Source organism: Meriones unguiculatus, chromosome 12 (genome assembly GCF_030254825.1).
Source record: "Meriones unguiculatus strain TT.TT164.6M chromosome 12, Bangor_MerUng_6.1, whole genome shotgun sequence".
NCBI classification, from domain to species: domain Eukaryota; kingdom Metazoa; phylum Chordata; class Mammalia; order Rodentia; family Muridae; genus Meriones; species Meriones unguiculatus.
Genome location: NC_083360.1, coordinates 12,345,446 through 12,366,921, shown reverse-complemented (window position 1 = coordinate 12,366,921; position 21,476 = coordinate 12,345,446). Strand labels below are relative to the sequence as shown.

General features: G+C 42.0%; 1 protein-coding gene across 3 annotated transcripts in view; it reads left to right on the top strand.

Annotated features, from left to right (window-relative positions):
- The first annotated feature begins 258 nt into the window (after window positions 1-258).
- Window positions 259-21,476, top strand: part of Zcchc4 (zinc finger CCHC-type containing 4) — a 41,243-nt gene continuing 20,025 nt past the window's right edge. For 2 of the 3 annotated variants that reach the window (XM_021653778.2, XM_060365314.1), the window contains exons 1-6: window positions 259-392; window positions 1,149-1,267; window positions 2,399-2,481; window positions 14,002-14,277; window positions 14,678-14,755; window positions 21,388-21,460. In XM_021653778.2, coding sequence (XP_021509453.1) covers window positions 269-392; window positions 1,149-1,267; window positions 2,399-2,481; window positions 14,002-14,277; window positions 14,678-14,755; window positions 21,388-21,460 — 753 coding nt within the window. In that variant the 5' untranslated portion in view covers window positions 259-268. Of the gene's footprint in view, window positions 393-1,148; window positions 1,268-1,470; window positions 1,493-2,398; window positions 2,482-14,001; window positions 14,278-14,677; window positions 14,756-21,387; window positions 21,461-21,476 lie in introns of those variants that run through there. The other variant, XM_060365315.1, reaches the window with a different exon arrangement.

Below are 21,476 nucleotides of genomic sequence, written 5' to 3'. Positions count from 1 at the left end.
TCAGCAATCGTTTTAGCTCTTTGTTGCTCTTTTAGATCTATAATCGAATCAGATCTTTGTTCTCAAGATTCATCTCTTCTCCTGGCTCTAGCTGAGCTCTTGGCACAGGGCTATCAGCCTCATCCCGGGGTCTCTGCTCAGTCTCACTCTGGACCAATGGCGTGGCTCCTCCAAGACACTGGGGGCGCTGTGGCTTCTGCGCGCCGCGGCGACGCTCTTTCTCTGCCTCCTTGGTTGGGACTGAGGCTTTCGGGACCTTGGCGGAAAGATGGCGGCGCCCATGGACTGTCTTGAGTCCATGGAGGGTGAAGGCAGCGCGGGGCGTAGGGCGTCCGGGGTGGAGGTGGCGCTTCCCTCGGACCCCGCGGCTCCCGCCCCGCTGTGCCCACATGGTGGGTCGGCCCAGCCTAGTAGGCTTGGGCTTGGTGCTCTGTGGGCTTTTAGGATTTGACTCTAGAAGAGAAGGCTTTTCTCTGCCCCTCTTCCTCACCTTGTGTGATGCTTGAACACCATCCGTTTTCAGAAAGTGCTTTTCGCTGTAGTTAAGAAACCCCTAGAGAAGTCCTGACTGTTACAGCTTTGGCTCTAGAGCTGTTAACGTCTCTACTTTCGGGTAGGGAGTAAGCAGAACGGAGAATGCACGGGACTGAAGGATACCTGTTAACAAGTTCTTAGGAGAATTGGATTTGTTGATTTGCAGGGGGTTTGTGTTTTTATTTGTTTTTAAGTTAAAATGAGCAAAAGAAAATCCTGGAGGTCTAATTAAAATTTCGTCTTGGAGAAAGACGTAATGTCCAACTGTACAGTCCAGATTTTTCCTGAAAGACACCCTCGCTGGTAATGGCAAACTTTGCAGTTGCAATTCTCTGGATTTTTCCCTTTGGTTTATCCAAGTCTGTTCCTTTAAGCTTACTTGCATTATGGACCCAAGCTGGTGACTTTTATAACAGACAGCAAACATTTTCTTTCTGGAGAGAGCAGTTTTTAAAATTATTTATAATATTCTAATGCGTCAGTGTTGCAAATGAAGAAAGTAAAGTCTATCAAAGAGAATAGTGCATTGAATTATAAAAATGCCCAAACAAGTTTTACTTAAGGCAGAAAAAGAAATGACCACCTATTTTTTTTTCTTCTGATTCTGGAACTAGGGCCCACTCTTCTCTTTGTAAAAGTGAGCCAAGGGAAGGAAGAAACTCGGAAGTTTTATGCCTGCTCAGCCTGTAGAGATAGAAAAGACTGTAATTTTTTTCAATGGGAAGATGAAAAGGTACAGTATCATTTTGGCTGGTTCTATTGAGAATGAAGCAATAAACATGCAATTTAAACATTATATAAATGTTATTTGTTTTAATACATTGGTATTTTTAAAGGTTTTCTTTTTTCCAGACAGGGTTGCTTTCTGTAGCCTTGGCTGTCCTAGACTCACTGTGTGGCTGCCCTAGAACCCCCAGAGATCCAGCTGCCTTTACTTCCCCAAGTGTTGGGATTACAGGTGCCCACCATGCCTGGGTGTTTCTGTTTTTTTTTTTTTTTTGTTGTTGTTTGTTTTTCAAGATAGGGTTTCTCTGTGTAGCCTTGGCTGTCATAGAACTCAATCTGAAAACCAGGCTAGCCTCAAACAGATATGCCTGCCTCTGCCTCGAAGTGCTGGGGTTAAAGGCGTTCCTTACTGCCGCCCAGTTTTAAGATTTATTTTTAATTGTGTGTATATATGTGTGCCAATTCAGTATATACACATGAGTACAAGTGCCTGTGGATGTCAGAAGAGGTGTTGAGATTGTGAGACTTGATGTGGGTGTTCCAAATAGAGTTGAGTTTTAGGGTAGTATATGATCTCAGCTGCTGAGCCATCTCTCGAGCCCTAAGATAAATACCTTGCATTGAGGGTTTTTTTTGTTGTTGTTGTTTTGTTTTTTTGTTTGTTTTTGTTTTTAATTTGGGGGATTTGAGTCAATACTGAACTCTGACCTTTGATACAGACTTGTTACTGTTCAAAAGAAAATGAGTTCCCTGTAAGTTGTGATGTGTTTGTATTGTGTAGTCAACTTATGTGTCTTAACTTCAATTTTATTGATTGATTGATTGATTGGTTTGGTTCTTTTTGGTTTATTTTGGTTAGTTTTCAGTGTCTTACTGTGTCTCTGGCTGTCCTGGTCACTATGTAGACCAGGTTGGCCTAGAACTCACAGAGATCCACCTGTCCCTGCCACTCAGTTGCTGGTATAAAAGGCATGCTCCATTATCCCTGGCAACTTCTTTTCTAACAAGAATATCACAAAAATAACAATCATTTATTTCTCAAGAGTTCTGGAGACTGGGAAGCTCTAGACTAGGGTGGTGTTAGTGGTGTGTTCTGCCCTCCTGATGGTAAGAAATGAATATTTGTTCTGTCTTTCAGTTGTCAGAAGCGAGACTTGCTGCCCGAGAGGCTCATAACCAAAGATGCCAGCCTCCTCTATCTCGAACACAATGCATAGAAAGGTACTGGTGTGATGTCTTCTTTTTCTTTATTATTTTGGCAGTAATTTGCTTTTTTCTTCTTCTGTGTTTTTAAGTTTACTTTCATTTATTTATCTTTAATACAAGGCTTTCCATTTTAATTATTTATAAGTATACAATTCACTGGCTTTGATTACTTCACAGTGTGTGGAACCATTACTGCTATTTCCTAAAAATTTTTATCTCATCAAACAAATTCTTTCACCACGTAATAAGTCCTCAATTCCACTTCCCCCCAAACCTTGGTGACCTCTTATCTACTTTTTGTTGCTATGAATTTGATTATTCTAGGTATATATGAGTGGAAAAATATATTATTTATTCTTGATACTTGTGATTTTTACATTGAGCATGTTTCCAAAGCACATGTATCTGTGTTACAACACCTGACAAAGCTTTCTTTCTTTTTTGACTACTGTTTCATTGTATATATGAAACACGTTGTAAACATCCATCCATCTTTGATGGGCATTGGGTTTTCTTTAACTATTGTGAATAATGCTACACTGACACCTCTTTATACATGTGTTTTCATTTCTAGACACAAAGGCTTTGCATGGTCATGTGGTGACTGGTTTAGTTTAGTTTTGTTTTTGAGGAGCTGCCAAACTTTTATACAGTGGATGAAAACATCATAATATCCCTGTCAGCAATAGATAGAGGTTCTCTATGTTCTTTTAAACTTTTATTTTTTTGTTTATTTATTTTTTATCATTTATTTTTTTTATCTTGGTTTTTTGAGACAAGGTTTCTCTGTGTAGCCTTGGCTGTCCAGGACTCGCTGTGTAGACCAGGCTGGCCTCTAACTTGTAGTGATCTGCCTGCTTCTGCCTCCCCGAGTGCTGGGACTGCAGACATGTGCCACCACCATGCCTGGCTATTTTTTGTTTTGTTTTGAGACAGGGTTTCTCTATGTAGCCTTGGCTGTCCTAGAACTCACTGCAGACCAGTTTGGCCTCGAACTCAGAGATCCCCCTGTCTCTGCTGGGATTAAAGGCATGTACTACCACTGCTCGGCTAACATTTACTTTTGGGTGGAGCTAGAGATCTTGTGTATTCGAGGCAAGTGATATATCTCTGAGCTACATCTTAGCCATATAATTATGATTTTTAATGTGTGTGTGTGTTCTGTGAGTGTGCGTGTGCATCACAGCATGCAGGTTGAAGTCACAGGACATCTTCAGACAGTGTTTCTCACCTTGTTTGACATGGAGACTGGCTTGTTCACTGCTGCGAGGACCAGGCTAGTCTGTCTGAGAGCTTCCAGGAATTCTTCTTTCCACACTTCTTATTTTCCCGTAGGGCACAGTGAGTACATGTGAGTGTGACACATGTGCAGCTGTTATGTGACGTCACCAGGCTTGGATGGCAAGTGCTGCTCCTTTTACTTTATTTTATTTTTTAATAACGTCATCCTAGTGGTTGGGAAGTGGTGTGTTGTGCTTTTGATTTTTATTTCCCTGATTAGGACTGATTTTGGTCATTATTTCATGTATGTAATGGCATTTGTGGTTTCTTTGGAGAAATTATCTATTCAAGTACTTTTGTGTGCTCTTTCTCCGTGTGTGTGTGTGTGTGTGTGTGTGTGTGTGAGAGAGAGAGAGAGAGAGAGAGAGAGATTTATTGAGGGAGAGAACAGCAGAGTGGGCTCAATCCTTGGCCTTTGTTTTCCTTTGTAGTATGTTGCTCTATTCCTGATTTGTCTTGGCATTGATGTGTGTCCACTTGCCCTTCTTAATGAACTTGAATGCCTCTTGCCCTTGAGTCCTTGAGGAGCCCCATAGCTGTATTGCGAAATCATGTTTAGCCCTGGGCTTAAAAACAGAACAGAGAGATTGATTTATTTTTACTTTGTGAGTATTTTGTCTTCGTGTGTGTCTGTGCACCGTATTTATGCCTGGTGCCTGTGGTGGCCAGAAAAGGGCATTGGATTCCCTGAAACTGGAATTAGAGATGATGGTAAGCCACCATGTTCATGATGGGTACTGGACTGAGATCCACTGCAAGAATTGTATCTGCTCTTAATGTATAAGCCATCTTTCCAGCCCCCTCCCCCGCCCTTTATTTTAAGATAGGATTTCACTATATAGCTCTGGCTCTATTTGATCTCACAATCCTTGAGTTTCTGTCTTTCAAGTGCAGGATTATAGGTGAAATCTTTTTAAAGTTGTAAACATCTTAAAAAACCAGCATTATTAAAATGTTATTGGCTGCACTGGAATTCATAGACCTAGTTCTATAGGAAACCTGTGGCAAGAGTTCTTTCCTGCCCTGACTCTTAGGTATGGTGCTCCATGTGCTTGATGAAGCTGTCCAGGAAGCCCCATATGATTGACAGCTTGCTGATGACAGACAGGTTTTCATTTATGGTGCTTCCTTCTGCTCCCTGGGCTTCAGCATTCAGCACTGTGAGGCCTTTTTCTGGCCAAGTGAAAAGGAGGCCTGGGGCCTGTTTAAAATATCTTGCTTGAGGCTGGGTGTGGTTGGGAGCACCTTTAATGTCAGCACTGGGAGTCCAGGTAGGTGGTACTCTGTGAGTTTCAGGCCATCCTGCTCTATATAGAAAGTTCCAGGCCAGCCAGAGCTAAGTAGAGCGGGATCCTGCCTCAAAGAAAACAAACCCAAACTAAAATAAATGAATAAATAAATAAAATATCTTGCCTGAAGCTTCTTTAAAGTTTGTGATAGAGGATGCTTTTCTAAATGTAGCTTGATTGCCCCTTCGCTTCATTACTTAAGCAGAGAGGGCCATTTCCTGCAGAGGAATTCAGTCAACAGTGAGAAATGTTGAGAAGGGCATGAGTCTGCATGAGCATGCCTGTGAGGCTGGCTCTGTGCAGGATGTTTTACCAGAGCTGACAGTCCTGCCAAGGTGGCCAGCTTAGGTGGGAAATGGAGGCTTGGAGCAGTCAAGTAACTTAAAGTTCATCTGGTCAGAATGACTAAACTGTGACTCATGCTTTCTGCCTCTCTGATTCAAAGTATCATTTTAGATATGAAAGCAGATAGTAATTAGTGATCTATAATGATTTACCGTATATATGCAGGCAATAAAGCTATATTAAGTATGATCAGTATAACTGTAGGAAACAGAGTATTGATGGTTTGGGAAATGGAAATACATGCTCTGTGCTTTCTGCCCTGCAATCCCTCTCTCCTTTGCAGTCATGTACAATTTGGTGCTGACTTTTTTTTTTTTTTTCTCTGCTAAGAGGGTACAGTGAATCTACTGAACTGGACCACCCATGGGAAGAAAGAAAGGTGGGGATCAAACTACCAAGGCTATCTCTGAGGATAGGGGAAGAGAGAAGAACAAAATGGTGGAAAAGCAAGACAGTCAGCAGAGAGGGGTCTTTGGACTGACTGACCAGTACTGGGCAGGCCTTTGCTCAAGGTAGCTGACCTTTGGGGCAGATAAAGAGGGTGGTTTAAGGGAGGCTCCTAGTTAAACAGAAACCCACATTTAGCTCTGTTTACCCAAAGTTCTGTTTAGGACATTGTCACCAGCACAACTATTTTGGGGGCCATGTTGGAACTGACACTAAAGTTTACTTGTTTTATGGAGTTGTAGTCATAGTATGTACTTAGTTTTGCACTCTGCCTCTTTCTTCACTCTTACCTGATGAGTGTGCTTTATGTCACATAAGGATATTGGTGATATGATTAGACACTAAGAATATCTAGGTGATTCTTTTCTCTGTGTATTAAACCTCTAATCTGGAAGTGGAGTTCTGTTCTCATCCCCATACTGCCAGTGTGGGGGAGTTATTTTTTATACATGCCTCATATATTCAAGGCAAGCACCCACCACTTAAATATGTTTCCAGACTTGATAAAGAATATTTATTTATTTAGGTTTTTCAAGACAGGGTTTCTCTGCATAATAGCCCTGGCTGTCCTGGAACTTGCTTTGTAGCCAGGCTGTACTTCAACTCACAGAGCTTCACCTACCTTTTCCTTCCAAGTGCTGGGATTAAAGAGTATGCCAGCACACCTGATAAAGAATTCTTTTAAATCAGTTTTTAGGTGTATTTTCTTTTATGTGTGTATTTTGCCTGAAAATCTGTATAGTCATCATGTCCCTAATGCCCAGCGGGGGTCAGAAGAAGGTATTAGATCCCTTGGAACTGGAATTATGGATGGTTGTGAGCCGTCATTTGAATAATGGGAGCTGAACCCTGGTTCTCTAACAGCAATAAGTGTCCTTAATCTTGAGCCATCTCTCTAGCCCCTGTTAAATAGTTTTTAAATGCATAATTAATAAATAAAAGTGGCTAACATATGGAGTATTGAATTTCCAAAAGCTATTTTGGGGGTGGGGGTGGAAGAGTAACTTCATCTGTCTCATGCTGATTTCATGACAGTGTGTTTTGATAAAATTACAGTCAACAGCAATAAACCACGTATAACCCATAACTTCGGGTTTTATTGCCAGAAGCATCCATCCTTTCTATCATTTGTTCATACAGGTTTTTGTTGAGAGTTCGAAGAGAACATAAATGCTATCATTGGGGCTGATGTGTATGAGTGTGCTTAAAAAAACATAGATACAAGATTAACAGACATAGATACAATATAAAGAATGTGTTGAGCTTATAGCTGAATTCATTGATAAGACTTTGGTGCTCAGGAAATGGAGAACATTGCTGCTGACTTGTGCTTTAGCTGATCCGTACACTGTTAAGGTGTGGAATCTAACAGGTTTTGGAAGATTCATAGAGGTTGATTTGATTTCACTGCATTGCTTTCTAGTCGATCTTCCTACATTTTGTTATGTGCCGTGTGGAGTAAAAGTTTTCGGTAGGTCATTCTTCTAAAATTTACCTTAAGATAAATCCTGTTAAGGTCTTGGCATTCTTAAAGTCAAAGCTCAGTGGATTACTGTTCCCCTAATGTGCCTTTATGTTGAGACTAGAAATTCATTCTTGTATGTGGATGAACCTAATGACGATATCTTCTTGAGATTGTAGTTGTTTTCTAATTGGGGTAATTTAATTATGTCAACTCATCTATACATTATCTTGTTAAAGAACCATATTGCAAGTACAAACTGTTTTTAAACTCGATACCTAGTACAGAAAGCAAACATGGTCTCATTGTAAGTAGGATGAGCCTTCTACTGTTTTGGTTTTGGTTTTGTTTTAAGAGAAGGTCTAAGTATGTAGCCCAGGCTAACCTTGAACTTGTAGTCTCAGCCTCTGAAGAGCTGGGCTTATAGCATGAACCGTGATTCCCAGCCGGCTCGTATTGTTCTGAAGTTGTTAGAAAAGAATGGCAGTAAAATTAATAGATCTTTGTTACTCAGTTTTTGTTATGGGTCTGGGAATGTTGCACAGATTTCTAGTTTATGGAACAGGATTGATAAGCAGTTTTCCTAACACGGTCTTTGAGTCATGTTGTATTTCATAGATGCTCAGCTGACAGATTTATATTTTGTGCCTCCGATTTGCTTTTCCTTTTAGTTTTTAGCTGCCTGGTATGCTTTAAAATGTGTTAATATTCTATTATATGGTGTACTTCCATCCTTATTGTGACCTATGAAGGCTGAGGGGAAGATAAATTTGAATGTGGAGATCAGTGTTAATTTATGTGCATCCAGATAATTTTGTTTGGTTGATATTTCATTTGGTTATGTTTTTTTTTCCCCAAGAACTCATTTAAACTTAGATTTTCAGGGTCTGCTGTTAGACAAATGCCATAAACATAATTTGTGTACTCCAGGAAAGGCAAATGGAACATCAAATGGAGATCAATAAAAATGACATTTCAAAATGCTAGCCTGCAATTTGTGAATCACGCTGAGCCATGCGGCAGAATGAAATTTCCTCTCCCTCAGGGCATGTGCAGTAAATAGGAGGCAGAAGCTGAGTAATCCTGAGCACTTCAGTCTCCCGGCCTGTCTTCCCTCAAACTTGAAAAGCTTGTCAGAATGCTAAATTTAAAGCCGTATAGGTGAGCGGTGGTGTTGTGGTCATGCGATACAGAATGAACGTGAGATCTCAGGTCATCTTCCATTGAGAAAATTGTAAGGAGCTGGCGATGGAGGCCTCTAAGGAGCGGTGTGGAAGGCCTTGAAGGAAGGAAGTAATCAGGCTTCAGGCAGTAGTGGTTTTTTGCTATTAGTTACTCTCAGGTGGCTGAGTTGCCCTGCCTGCTCACTATTGCTTTCTGTAGTCATTGCTTTTCTATTGTTGGGATAAAACACTGTAGCCAAGGAGACTATATAAAAGAAAGCATTTAATTGGGCTTATGTTCCAGAGAGTTAGAGTCCATAATAGTGGACCAAAGAAATGGTGGCAGGACCAAAAGTTGACTTATTGAGCCACAAGGAAATAGAGAGTACTAACTCTTAACTGGCATGAGTCTTTTGAAACCATACAATGAGCCCCCAGTGACACACTTCCTGCAGCAAGGCCACACCAAATCCTCCCCAACAGCTACCAAGTGGTACTAGGCATTCAAATACCTACAGAGGACATCCCATTCAAAGCACCACACTTACTTTCCTAGAGACTTGATGGCTTCTGCCTTTAGCTAACTGTTCCTTTGTGTGATAAGTAGTTGGATTGACCACTTAAGTATCAGAACTGAGTGGATGTTTTACTCTTCACCTTCCTGTTTAAAATACCTTGACAAAAGCAACCTAAAGGAGAAAGGGCTTATTTTGGCTCATAGCTTGAGGTTATAGTGTATCTTGGCAAGGATGTTCTGGAGGCAAGGGCTTGAGGCAGCTGGTCACCTATGACTAGTCAGGAAACCGAGTGCTGAATGCTGGTGCTCTGTTAACCTCCTTTTATGCCATGCAGAGCACAAGCCCAGGGGAAGATGTTGCCCTGTGTTAGGGCAGCTTTTCCTTCTCAGTGAACTTAATCAAGGTACTCTTTCTCAGCTCTGCCTGGAAGCCTGTTTCTTTGATTGCAGATGCTGTCAAGTTGAGATTGCTGCTAACCGCCTCAGTTATCTTCCTTGTTTTCTTAGGTCTTATAAAGCCTGCTGTTTCTTGTGGCTGGCAAGTGTGTTCATCTCCAATACTAAGTGTGCCCACTGTCTGCATGGTAATGTGCCTTCATACTGAGCCATGGCTTGATGGCAGACAACGCTTCATGGCGATTCCAGTAATGACTTAAATATAAGATGGCATTAGGAACTGGGACCACAATTTCATATGAGCATACAGTTGAGTCCCACCTCTGACAACAGTTATCCATATAACGTCAATATCCTATATGCTAAAATAAAATGTGAAAATCTTCTTGGAAGTGATGAAATAACAGTCTGGATTTTGCTTTGATCCAGAGTGATATACTTTCTTTGATAGAGTGATTGGAGAACAAGCCCCTAGCCCCATGATAATGAGGTCAAGATACTCCAACTCTTGGAAGCAGGCACTTCCTGCAGGTCCTTTTTCATCTGGGATAGTCTTGCCCCAAATTCCCCATCCTCTTGGGGCTCAAGATTCCCTCCTGCTCTGATACATGGTGTCAGTCATGTATCAGATTGTAATTATCTGACTCTAAGATGCACTAAAAACTTACTAGTAAGCAGGTACCACCTGCTAGGGAAGACTGTGGTTTTGTGAGTCCTGGGGATCAAACTGAAGTTGCCCAGGCTTTTGTGGCAAGTGCTTTACTGGTTAAGTCACCTTGCTAGTCCCCCTTTGTAACTTTCTGTGCCATGCCTAAGCCTCTCTCTGACCTTTATCCATGTAAAATGAGGAATAACACCTGTTTCTTCCTTATGCTTTATCATTTTCACTTTAGTTGAAGGTTTTTTTAGATTAACTTTGATGCTTTTGACTATGTCATAGAGTTCTTTTACTTGACTTTTATAGTTTGGGGTATATCTGTGGGCCTTTACGCTATTCCACAGCAAACCTCTGTGCCTCTACTGGCTCCTACCTTCTCTTCCCTTCTGTCTCTTCTTGCATTGTGTATTGTAGCTGTGGTCCCCACCTTTGTTCTGATTCTGTGAAATAGCTTCAGTGCCCATAATAGCTCTTTGGCAGGACTTGGCTTTATGTATCTATTTGGCTGAAAGTCAAAGCATTTTTCATTTTGAAGCAAAAGTCTTTTATTTAAAAGTTTTATATAAGAATCTGTGTGTGGCTACTCTGTGATCACGTTTTATTTTACACGTCTAGAGGAGGCAAATCCTGGAGACTAGAGCTACATTAGTGGTGGCTGGGAGTGGGGAAATGGGGAGAAACAGCCAATGGGGTTAGGTTTTTTGTTTGTTTGTTTGTTTGTTTGTTTGTTTTGTGTGTGTGTGTTAATAAAAATGATCTGGAATTAGCCTGTGGCAATGTAGCATGGCTTTGTGAATACCCTATGCACCGATGACTTATACACAGCATATGTACAATGATTTGTACGGCATACGAATTACATCTCAATTTAACAGATGTGTCTGAGGCAGTAGAAGCAGATCGTCCTGAGGCTTCAAAAAGAACTGCCTCCTCCCCCCAGCCCTGGTCAGAGGAGGCTACTACAATCTACTCTTCTGGATTACTTCTTTTAGATTTAACCTTCTATCTTAGTTAAGGTTTTAGTGCTGTGAATAGACAGCAATCAAGTTGACCACGGCAACTCCTATAAAGGCATGCATCTAGTTGGGACTGGTTTACAGTTCAGAGGTTTAGTCCATTTTCTTCATGTCAGAAGCATGGCAGCCTCCAGGCAGACATGGTGCTTGGAGAAGGAGCTGAGAGTTCTATATCTTGATTGAAAGGCAGCAGAAGAGGACTGCATGACACCCTGGACACAGCTTGAACATCAAGGTCTCCTTGACATACTTCCTTCAACAAGGCACACTCCTGAAAGTGCCACTCTATATGGCCAGGCATTCAGACCCATGAATCAATGGGGACCATACCTATTCAAACACCACACCGTCCTACTTTTACTTCTTTTGTGTACCGTAATACAGATATTGGTTAGTTGTTTCCCTTTTATGGTATTAAGATCGATATTAGTTAGCCTGTATAGCATCTCCCAGCAGCCTTTCATCTGGTGATCTTAGCAATAATTGATGACCATCGCCTAGCGGTTAGGAAGGGTGACAGAATCTCATCATTGCTCACTGCATGTGTGAGCTGTAGAGAACACTGGATTGATCCACTGTGGGCTGACTCATTGCAGCTCGAGTGGAAAAATCAAGATATGCTTTTCATTCTTCCCCGCCTGTTCTTTTTCCTTTGTTTATTTCTTTATTTGGCTGCCCCAGAGACCAGCTCACAGCCTTGTAGTCTGTAACTGTACAATTGACTTCCTACATTAGCTTTTGCTTTGCAACCCTGCTTAAGCTTGCTTAAGCTTAGCAGCCTTTCTGAAGATGTTCTTAAGATCTTATAACTATGTTGGCTGTGATTAAAGGGATTTTAATGGTCTCTGTCCCATGTATCCCCATTATTTTGTCTAATTAGGTAGGCAAGAAACTAGCAGATGCTGAGTAGAAAGGTAAGAAGAGCTTGCTTCAAGCTTGGGGTGAAGACATTGAGTCTTTGCTCAGGAAGATGTTAGCCGTGAGGTTTCCTTGGACAAGCCTTATACGGCTGTGGAAGTTGATTCCTTCTTTTCTTTGTGTGTTTGTAAGGGATCTGCCTGTTAGTAACGGGCAGCTATGTTCAGCTGTGCACACAGGTGCTGGGGATTTGAACTGGGTCCTGTGCTTGCAGAGTATATGTTCTTATCTGTTGAGCCATCTTTTCAGCCCTCGGGGCTGTTTTCCCTCTCAGAGTACTGACCCCAGGATTTGTGTCTATGATGGTTTCCTGCTCTGGTCTCTAGTGGGGCCTGTGTAGATGCTTCCGTCATAATCCATTCACTCCTTCCAGGCTTCTGAGTGTCAGACAGTAAGTCTGGACTCAAGGAGCCCATCTCTGGATGTGGTGTGGAAACATTTGCACTTAGCACTCACTGGGCAGGGGTAGCTGTGGGGATTTGGCATCAGTGCTGCTGAAGGCACCGCTGACCTTACTGTGTCCTTACTATGTCCTTACTATGAAATTCCCTCATCTCTCTTTTCTCTGTAGTCATGAATAAAGCTGTCATAGGAGCACTCATCATGGGGCTAGATTCCTCTTTACTGCTTCTACTGTGCGGCTCCTAACGTTAGCCGGACCGAATCGAAGCTGCTGACTTGTCAGACTGCAGGAAAGCTGTAGTGCCTGTGTCGTGCTTGTGTTTACACATCTCTGCTTCTGTCTGTTCTCAGTGGGCTCTTTTCTTTTCCCTTTGTTTCTTACTCTGATTTTATAACTATTGTCACACATATAAAAACTATCAGGTTAAGATAGTGGTTCCTTAACCTCCCTAATGCTGTGACCCTTAAATACTGTTCCTCATGTTGTGGTGACCCCCAGCCATAACATTATTTTTGCTGCTACTTCATAGCTGTAATTTTGCATTATGAATCATAATGCAAATATCTGTGTTTTCTGATCTTCTTAGGTGAACCCTGTGAAAGAGTCATTTGATCCCCCAAAGTGGTCATGAACCACAGGTTGAGAATCACTGCTTTAACACATAATGATTATATTTTCTTTCTCTAATAGTCTTTGTTTGTTTGTTGTCCCTAGACAGGGTTTCTCTGTATAGCATTGGCTGTTCTGCACTCGATTTGTAGAACAGGTTGGCCTCAGACTCACAGAGATCCAGCTGCCTCTGCCTCCCCGAGTGCTGGGATTACAGGTATGTGCCACTGTGCCTGGTTCTCCAATAAACTTTAATAAAATGCAAAAAGAAAAATTGAGCTGTAGTAACTCTGAAATCAGATCTGAAAGCAAACCAATAGGGTATCAAGTATCATCCCTCTTTCTGCTTTTGAGACTGTTCTACTGTGTAGTGCAGGCTGGCCTGGACATGATTTCAGTGTGTGGGTGCTAGGGTCGCAGACACATGTGCTGCCATGCCTGGCCCAAAATAGTCTTTTTAAAGGCTTTTGGTACTGCCCTGATGGCTTAGGGAGGGCTTGCTTACAGCCTGTGTCAGTACTGCTAAGAGCAGAGAGCTCTGTAGGAACATCTTTCGTCTTAGGAGGTAATTTTTCTTGCTAAAAATGTCATGAGAACTTGAAGACTGATCTTGATTTCTCACTTTAAAATGACTGCCAACTGAGCCAGCCTGTTTAACATGTCAAAGTTAGAGCACATGGATTTGTCAATAAATTTAAATGTGCTAGTAGTTGCCATTACTACTAAATTGTTTGAGTAATATATTATATTCACATTTTAAATGGATATTGATCTTCATTCAGTGACTAAATTGGAGCATCTCAATTCTTATGAAATTGCTGACTCTTTTCCACTTTGTAGGTATACAGCCAGACATAAATTCTCACCAACATTCCGTAGATCCTTTTTCTCATTTTCACTTCTTTATGCAATACTCTTTGGGAAGTAAAAATACTTTGTGGATACTAAAAATAGCAAAAGTACATTCTTTTTTTTTTTTTAAAAAAAAAAAAGTTAAAACATACTCCCATGTCTTTCATTGTATCTTGAAGGTACTTAAGTTTCATTCAGTTGCCCTTGACTCAAAGAAAGTTCTGTCAAAGTTGCCAACAATTGCTGTTACCTGTGGATTGGAGGGAGCACGGGGAGCATCAGCTGTCAGCTGGCATTTCCATCACCCAGCTCAGAAGGCCCAGTCAGCTCCTCTACCCCCTGGAGAACAAGAAGACGCACGCCCAGTACCTGTTTGCTGACAGGAGCTGCCAGTTTCTGGCAGGCCTCCTTGCCACCCTGGGATTCAGAAGAGTACTGTGTGTTGGAACGCCGAGGTACAGTCCACTTTAAAAAGTTCTCTCAGCACCAGTTATGGGTGCAGGCATTGTTATGAAGCCGTTATGTCCTGTGTGCAGAATGAGGCACAAAGCTCTAGACATAAGAAGAAGCGGAAGTTGGGGCCCCTCAAAGAGTTTGCAGCCCCTGTCCTATGTGAGGGAAGCCTTGGTGTATGGTGGATGCTTTCTGATTGGAGAATAATTTGTGTGTGTGTGTGTGTTAGATTTCTCTGTTAAGTTCTTTGAAAAAATATCTGCAAAACTAAAGTGTGCCAGATTCTCTGCACTGTTTCATTGAAATATCTGAGATGGGAGAAGAGCAGCAACACGTTTTGTTTGTTGATTGTCTGTGGCATTTGTAGTTTCTTATTAAATTTGCTTTTGTTACTTGCTTCAGGCTCCATGAGCAGATCAGGCTGACAGCACCAGGTGAGAAGTCCAACATGAAAAGCCTTTTATTGGATATTGATTTTCGGTAGGTTTATAATATCATGTTTTCTCTTCATTATCTCATTTCTTTCTGTTTTTCTCTTAATGGTTCGTAACCTGTCATAGTCTGTACCTAACATTCAGAAGTAGTGGTAGGTTATGAACATCTTGTTGGACATGTAAAGTCGCCACACAACCTTTAGGAGTTCACAGAAGCTGACAGTTGATTTCTCTTTGCTACTGTGCATCACAGATTCTCCTTTGTGAATGCGCCTTCTTGTATGTAGCTTAGAGTTGATTAGCCAAGCGGTGGTGGCACACGCCTTTAATCCCAGCACTTGGGAGGCAGAGACAGGCAGATCTCTATGAGTTCAAGGCCAGTCTGGTCTACAGAGCAAGTTCCAGTCTCAGGGGGAAAAAAAAAGGAATTAAAGATGATTTTTATTAAATGTAGTCTTTCCCATGTACTAATGCTTCCAGGTAAACTGAACTACCCCAATTGTGGTCTGAGTTTTGGGATTTTGTTTCATCTTCAGATCTTGGTCATATGATATGATGTTTTAAAAATACCATTTTTGGGGAGATGGAGAGATGGCTCAGAGGTTAAGAGCACTGGCTGTTCTTCCAAAGGTCCTATGTTCAATTCCCAGCAACCACATGGTGGCTCATAACCATCTATAATGAGATCTGGTGCCCTCTTCTGGCCTGCAGGCACACATGCAGGCAGCTATAATAAATAAATAAATCTTTAAAAAATATATACCATCTTTTCAGATGATGTGCACACTGCTTCCCAGGTGCAACCGGAAGTGGAGGAAGTGCTGATTTGGACTCGGTGGGCCCTGGGCTGAGGGTTAAAAGCAGGTCTGTTTGTGGGAGACAGCTCGGTGTGAGAACGACATGGGCTCATGTTGGGCTGCATCCTCAGTGCTGACTTGTAGTGAGCATGGCCCAAGCATCCAGCCCCCTCCTGAGATGCAGAGCTGAAATGTCCCTTGGTGTCTATAATAGTTTGAGGGTTACCTCATGGAAACTTTTAGACATCGTTGATTATATTAAAGGGATCAGTCAGGCTTTGCATCTTTTTTCGATCTGATAGTGTCTGTTTGATCAGTGCTACAGTATTTGGTAGAACATGAGACGTTAGATATGCTTTCTCTACCTGCAAATAGGGCGGGTTTAAAAAAATTTTTTTATAACTGTTTTACCTACATGTTATATGGATATCACATGTAGGCCTGTTGCCCGAGAAGATCAGAGGGGGACATTGGATCCCTGGGAACTGTACTTAGGGATGGTTGTGAGCCGCCATGTGGGCGCTGGGAACTGACCCTGGGTCTCCTGTAAGTGCAACAAATATTCTTAAACACTGACAGTCTGCAGCTCAGCTTTGGGGCCGGGAAGATGGTGCAGGGGTAAAGCCCGGGGTGTGGGAGAGGGGCGCAAGCACAGAGGCCTGCGCTCAGGTCGGAGGTGAGCGTGGCAGAATTGGCCGTTAACCCCGACTCTGGGAGGTGGAAGGGGAGCATCCCTAGAGGCAGGAAGAGACCCCCATCTCGAAAAATAAAGTGGGGAAATGATTGAGGAAAACTGCCAGTGTTAACCTCTGCCTTCCTTACACACCCACATACCTGTCACCTCTAAAAGTACAAATTTTACAGTGTATGTTTCTTTATACAACAGCATTTCTTTTCTTTTTGTGACTAATATCTATTGCATAGATACATCATTTCTTTTTTAAAATTCTGTATTCCTTTGTTTTCTAATGTATTACTGTCAGTATAAACCCGTTGTTTTAGATGTAAAGTTTACCTTTGGGGTTTTTGTCATGTATCAACAGTCCCTGGTATACTTTGAGTTCTTCCCTAGTGCAGGTCCTGTGTAACTCATTCATCATAATATCCCTGTACTATACAACAGGTGCTGCAGTAATCCTTGCTTTCCGCATGAAAAAACTGAGGTACAAAGAAGTGAGGTAACTTAGCCAAAATCATAGTTTGTAAGTGACCAAGCCAGAATCCAGAGCCAGGCAGCTTGACTCCAAGTGGAAACAACTGTGCTTCTGGATGTGTAGATGAGCCTTCCTTAGCCCCCCCCCCCCCCCCCCCCCCCCGCTTTGCCCGCCTTCCCTGTCTGTCCCTCCTGCTGTCTGAAGGGCTTCATGTGAACGAGGGACTTCTGCCAAGCCTTCAGAGCAAGGCTCTCCTGTTGGTTACAAGCACCTCTTCGGTGTCCCGGCAATGCGTTCGTAAGAAGGCACTTCTTGTTTTATATTACTAGAGTCCAGGACACTGCCAGCTTTGCCGCAGTCACTGGCTGGGCCTGCCACCATGGGGTTAGGCTTCCGTCTCCATATATTGCCTTGCCTTTTATCCTCAGATGCTCTTTTACCTTGCTTCGCTCTGCTGTGGACTTCGGTGGCAGCGGAGTTAAGCTCATCTTGCCCCTGCTCGCCCAACGATACAAAGAGACGGTCTTTCCTGAGAGCCTCACCCGCAAAACTCCAGAGAGTGCTCTGATTGGCTTGATAAAGTCCCGTGCCAGTCCCTAGTCTAGAAGCCACCACTGTGGGCAACCCCCGACCAGGCAGATGGAATACGCCCTGTACAGGGTTACAGTGCGACTGAGAAGGGTCTACCTCAGGCGGGCCAGAGAGGAAGAGCAGAAGTCTGATTAATCATTCAGGACAACGGCAGTGGGTGCCTTCCTGGGTTAGTTAGTTTTCCCTCAGCAGGAGTGGGGCCGTCCGGCGCCCAGTAGCAGGGAGGCCCTGGGCTACCTTGTGTTGTAGTGACTCCGAGTCATCCTAGAGAAGCCTGTGAAGGCGGCTGTGGGATGCTCCAGGTAGAGGAGCTGGAAAATTCACGCTCTACCTCCTGGAGAGCTGCGCAGACAGCAAGGGTTCTAGAGCCTGTAAAGGAAAGGGGTTGTAGCGTGTGTTACCTCTAATCCAGATTTTTAGCTTTTCCATTTTTAAACATTCTTTTAAACATTAAAAATAATAGGTTCACAATAGTACTTTTTCCCCATTTCCTAGATTTCAGGGTTTTTATATTAAGATATATTTCACACATACAAAACAATGCTCCAGGTATGTTCATAAGATTGTGGCACCACATCACTGTCTAATTCCAGAACATTTTTATCGCCTTTGAAAAGGAACATTTTCCCAGTGAACATTTGCTCCCTGCCCCAAGCCTTTGGCCCCCACTTTCTGTCTTCTTCATGGGTTTGCCTGCTCTGGTATTTCTGTACATGGGGTCATGGAATAGGCAGCCTTTCAAGGTCCATCCCCGTGGGAGCATGTACTAGTGCACTTCTGCATGCATGAGTGGCAGTCCAATGAGTGGATTGTGCCATGCTTTATTAACACTGTATTTCCTCCAGTGGCCCATGTGTTAAAGGCTTCCCAGCGTCCCCCATTGTGGGGTACTTTTTAGTTGGGACCTAATGGGAGGCCCTAGGTGGGAGGGGATGCACTTGGCAGGTAATGCCCGTAGGTGGGTCACATTTGGTACCTCCCACAAGTGCAAGGCACTCTGGTTTCTTTTTGCCCAATGAAAGGCCAGTCTATGGCTGCCCAAGTACCTCAGCAGCAACTTTCTGTTCGTGGGCTATAGATAGTAGGGCTGAGCGATGTGAAGTTAACATTTGCTAAGATGGTTTCTGTATGCTCTAATTTTAGCATGAAAGATGTGAGACTCTATTTGGCAAACTATTATCCAAATAAAGTTAGAGAAAAAAATGAATTTCTTAGGTTCATTTATGAAGTAATTTTATTCAGCTCTTGATTACATTTCCTGTGGAAGAGCGTGCTTCACACTTGGTGACTGACTCTCATTTAAAGAGAATGAATGGCCAAATTAAGCGAATGTCCTTTTGAGCGGTTTTCAAGTGCATGCTTTTCTGATTGGTTTTGTTTGCCTTGTTCAGTGGAGAGAATAATTCTTTGTGGCCAATTTCATTTTAAGAGGGCAATGTTGGGTGATTTTTTTTATATAATTTAAAATATGAATAATTATGTCCTCTTGTTTATGTTTGATGGAAACTTGAACTAAAATCTTGGCCTTTCCCCTCTCTGGCTGTGTGCACTGCTGCCCAGAATGCTTTGCACAGGTGTGGTATCCTGAAGTTTATGTATATCAGATTCTCTTTTTAATCTTTGTGACTTCGCCTTTGTGAAGCAATAAAAAGAGAGAGATTAAATTAAAAGAAGATTGTATTTTCCTTTTTTAAAAGACAGAACACCCTCAGATGATAGTAGACCAACAGCTGTCTGTACCAGTATTAATTAAAAACAAAAAGGTAAGGCACAGGGCCAGAGAGATGGCTCAGTGGTTAAGAACACTGACTGCTCTTCCAGGGGTCTTGAGTTCAATTCCCAGCAACCATATGGTGGCTCACAACCATCTGTAATGGGATCTGATTTTCTCTTCTGGTGTGTATAAAGACAGAGAACTCATAATAAATAAATAAATAAATAAATAAATAAATATTTTTTAAAAGTAAGTCGGGCACAGTAGTATATATGTATAATCCTTTCCCTTAGGATTCTGAAGCAGAGCACCACTGCTCCAGGCTAGCCTGGGCTAGACAGCGAGTTCCATGGCAGCTTGAGCTACAGAATGTCACCCTGTCTCAGAAAATGAAAACAAACAACAAACAAGACCCTTGTGTGGGTGGGGAACCTTGAAATTTAAATCTCTTGGAGGAGATGTTTGTTTGCTGATACTGATTGTCTTGCCCCACAGTTTGGAGTGGCTGTTGAGCTCAGTATGTGGCTTGACTGTTCTAAGGTACCCAAGCCTTTATTTACTTCTTCAGTGCAAATTAATATTTTATGAAACCAGTGGATATGCTGACTGAGTCTTAAATAGCATTAAGGAATGGTGAGCAGCTGTTCTCCCCTCTCCACAGAGCAAGAAGAAATGTGTTTAGATTATGATTTGGGGAATAAAAACATAATTTCTAGTATTGGTGGCATTAAGGCATAAGTCCTTACGGCTAATATGTAGTAAAGTAAATGCACACTTTAATGTGTTCTATGTAGCCGCCATTGTCTGTGAAGTCCCAGGAAACAGTTTTCCCGTCTTGTGGTTGACAGATTTACTTCCTAAGGTTAATCACAATACAAAGAGTCCGCAGAGTTTGAACCAGACCTTCTGACTACGGAGCCTGTGCTCTTATCGCAGTGTAGTGAGAAGAGGCCACGCCAGGGCCCCCCAGTGTCAGAAGCCGGCCCTGGATGGCCAGTTACATACAGCGAGGGACTGCGCTGCAGTGTCACTACCATGGCCTTTCTAAGAGGTGGTAGAAGTAAGGCTGTCGTCCTGACTTTTTCTTTGTTTCTTTTTATTTTATTTATTTATTTATTTTTTTGAAGTATCAAAAGTTTCTGTGTGGAAAACTAAGGAATATAACAATGAAGACAGCAAGGCGCAGGCACACAGATGAAGAAACAGCTCAGCTGGGAAACAGAGGATTCAGTCTGCTACATAGTCAAATAAATATAAACTAATGCCATTATGTGATATGAGTGTTTCATAGCAAATTAGTAAAAAAAAAAAAAAAAGAAGAAGAAATTGTAAAATGTTAATTTCCAAAGCTGGCACTCTGATTCATTTTTTTATGGCGTTTTAAAGTAGTAGTTAGAATAGTTCAGTCAGTAGATAAATATTCCTCTCTCTCGGCACAAATTTAGCAAACACTAAATGCACATGCTTTCAGTATTATATTGAGAAATATATTTTATTAAACTAATTTGCACTAGACAAGGAAAACTTTTGTATTAAGTGTGTGTATGTGTGTTTTAATCACAGGAGAAATAAGAGCAGAAATGTTGACCTAGTATTTCCTTAAAATTACTAACCCTGAGGGGCTAGAGAGACGGCTCAGGAGAACACTTCTCTTGCAGGGGACTGTCCCAGCACCCAAATCAGGCACCTCACAAACATCTACAATCCTAGCTCCAGAGGCCAGACAGCCTGCGGGCATCTTTGGTGCACAAACCCACACACACACACACACACACACACACACACACACAGATGCACACGCGCGCACGCGTAATCAAAAATAAAAATAAGATCATAAATGATTAACCAGGAGAGACATTTAATTGTAAACACTCTGAAAACTTAAATTGCATAATATGTTTGTAGCCCAATTTATGTTTGATTGATATTCTGGTCTGTAAGAACATGTGTCTTATGTTTGCTAGTTTAGGAGTTGACCACAGGACCTTAGGAATGTTAATGAGGCAAGTGTTCTATCATTGAACTATATTCTCAGCCCTTACTTTTTATTTGAGACACAGTTTCACCAAGTTGGCCTTGAACTCACTCTGTAACCCAGGCTGGCCTTGAACTTGGCAATCTTCCTTGCACAACCTCTCAAATGACTGGGCTTATGGTCTGGTACCACCAGCCCACTTGGAATCTGTGTGTAATATATGATTACTCGTTGGGTTCACCACTGGCCTACCTGGGGAAATAAGTTCAATGTGTACTGTTACAGACTCAGTTAAGTTACTGTAAGGTATCTTTTATTTAAAAAAAACAAAGGATGATGAAATTTGTTTAATCAAAATGTGACTTCGGAGCTTAAAAATATACTTTAGTGTTTGTTTATTTACTGTATGTATGTGCCTGGGCTTGTTAATAATGAATTATTTTATAGATATTCACAGTTTTACCTGGAAGAAAGCTTTTGCCGCTATAACATGTTCAACCATCATTTCTTTGATGGAAAGGTAAGACTTATGACCA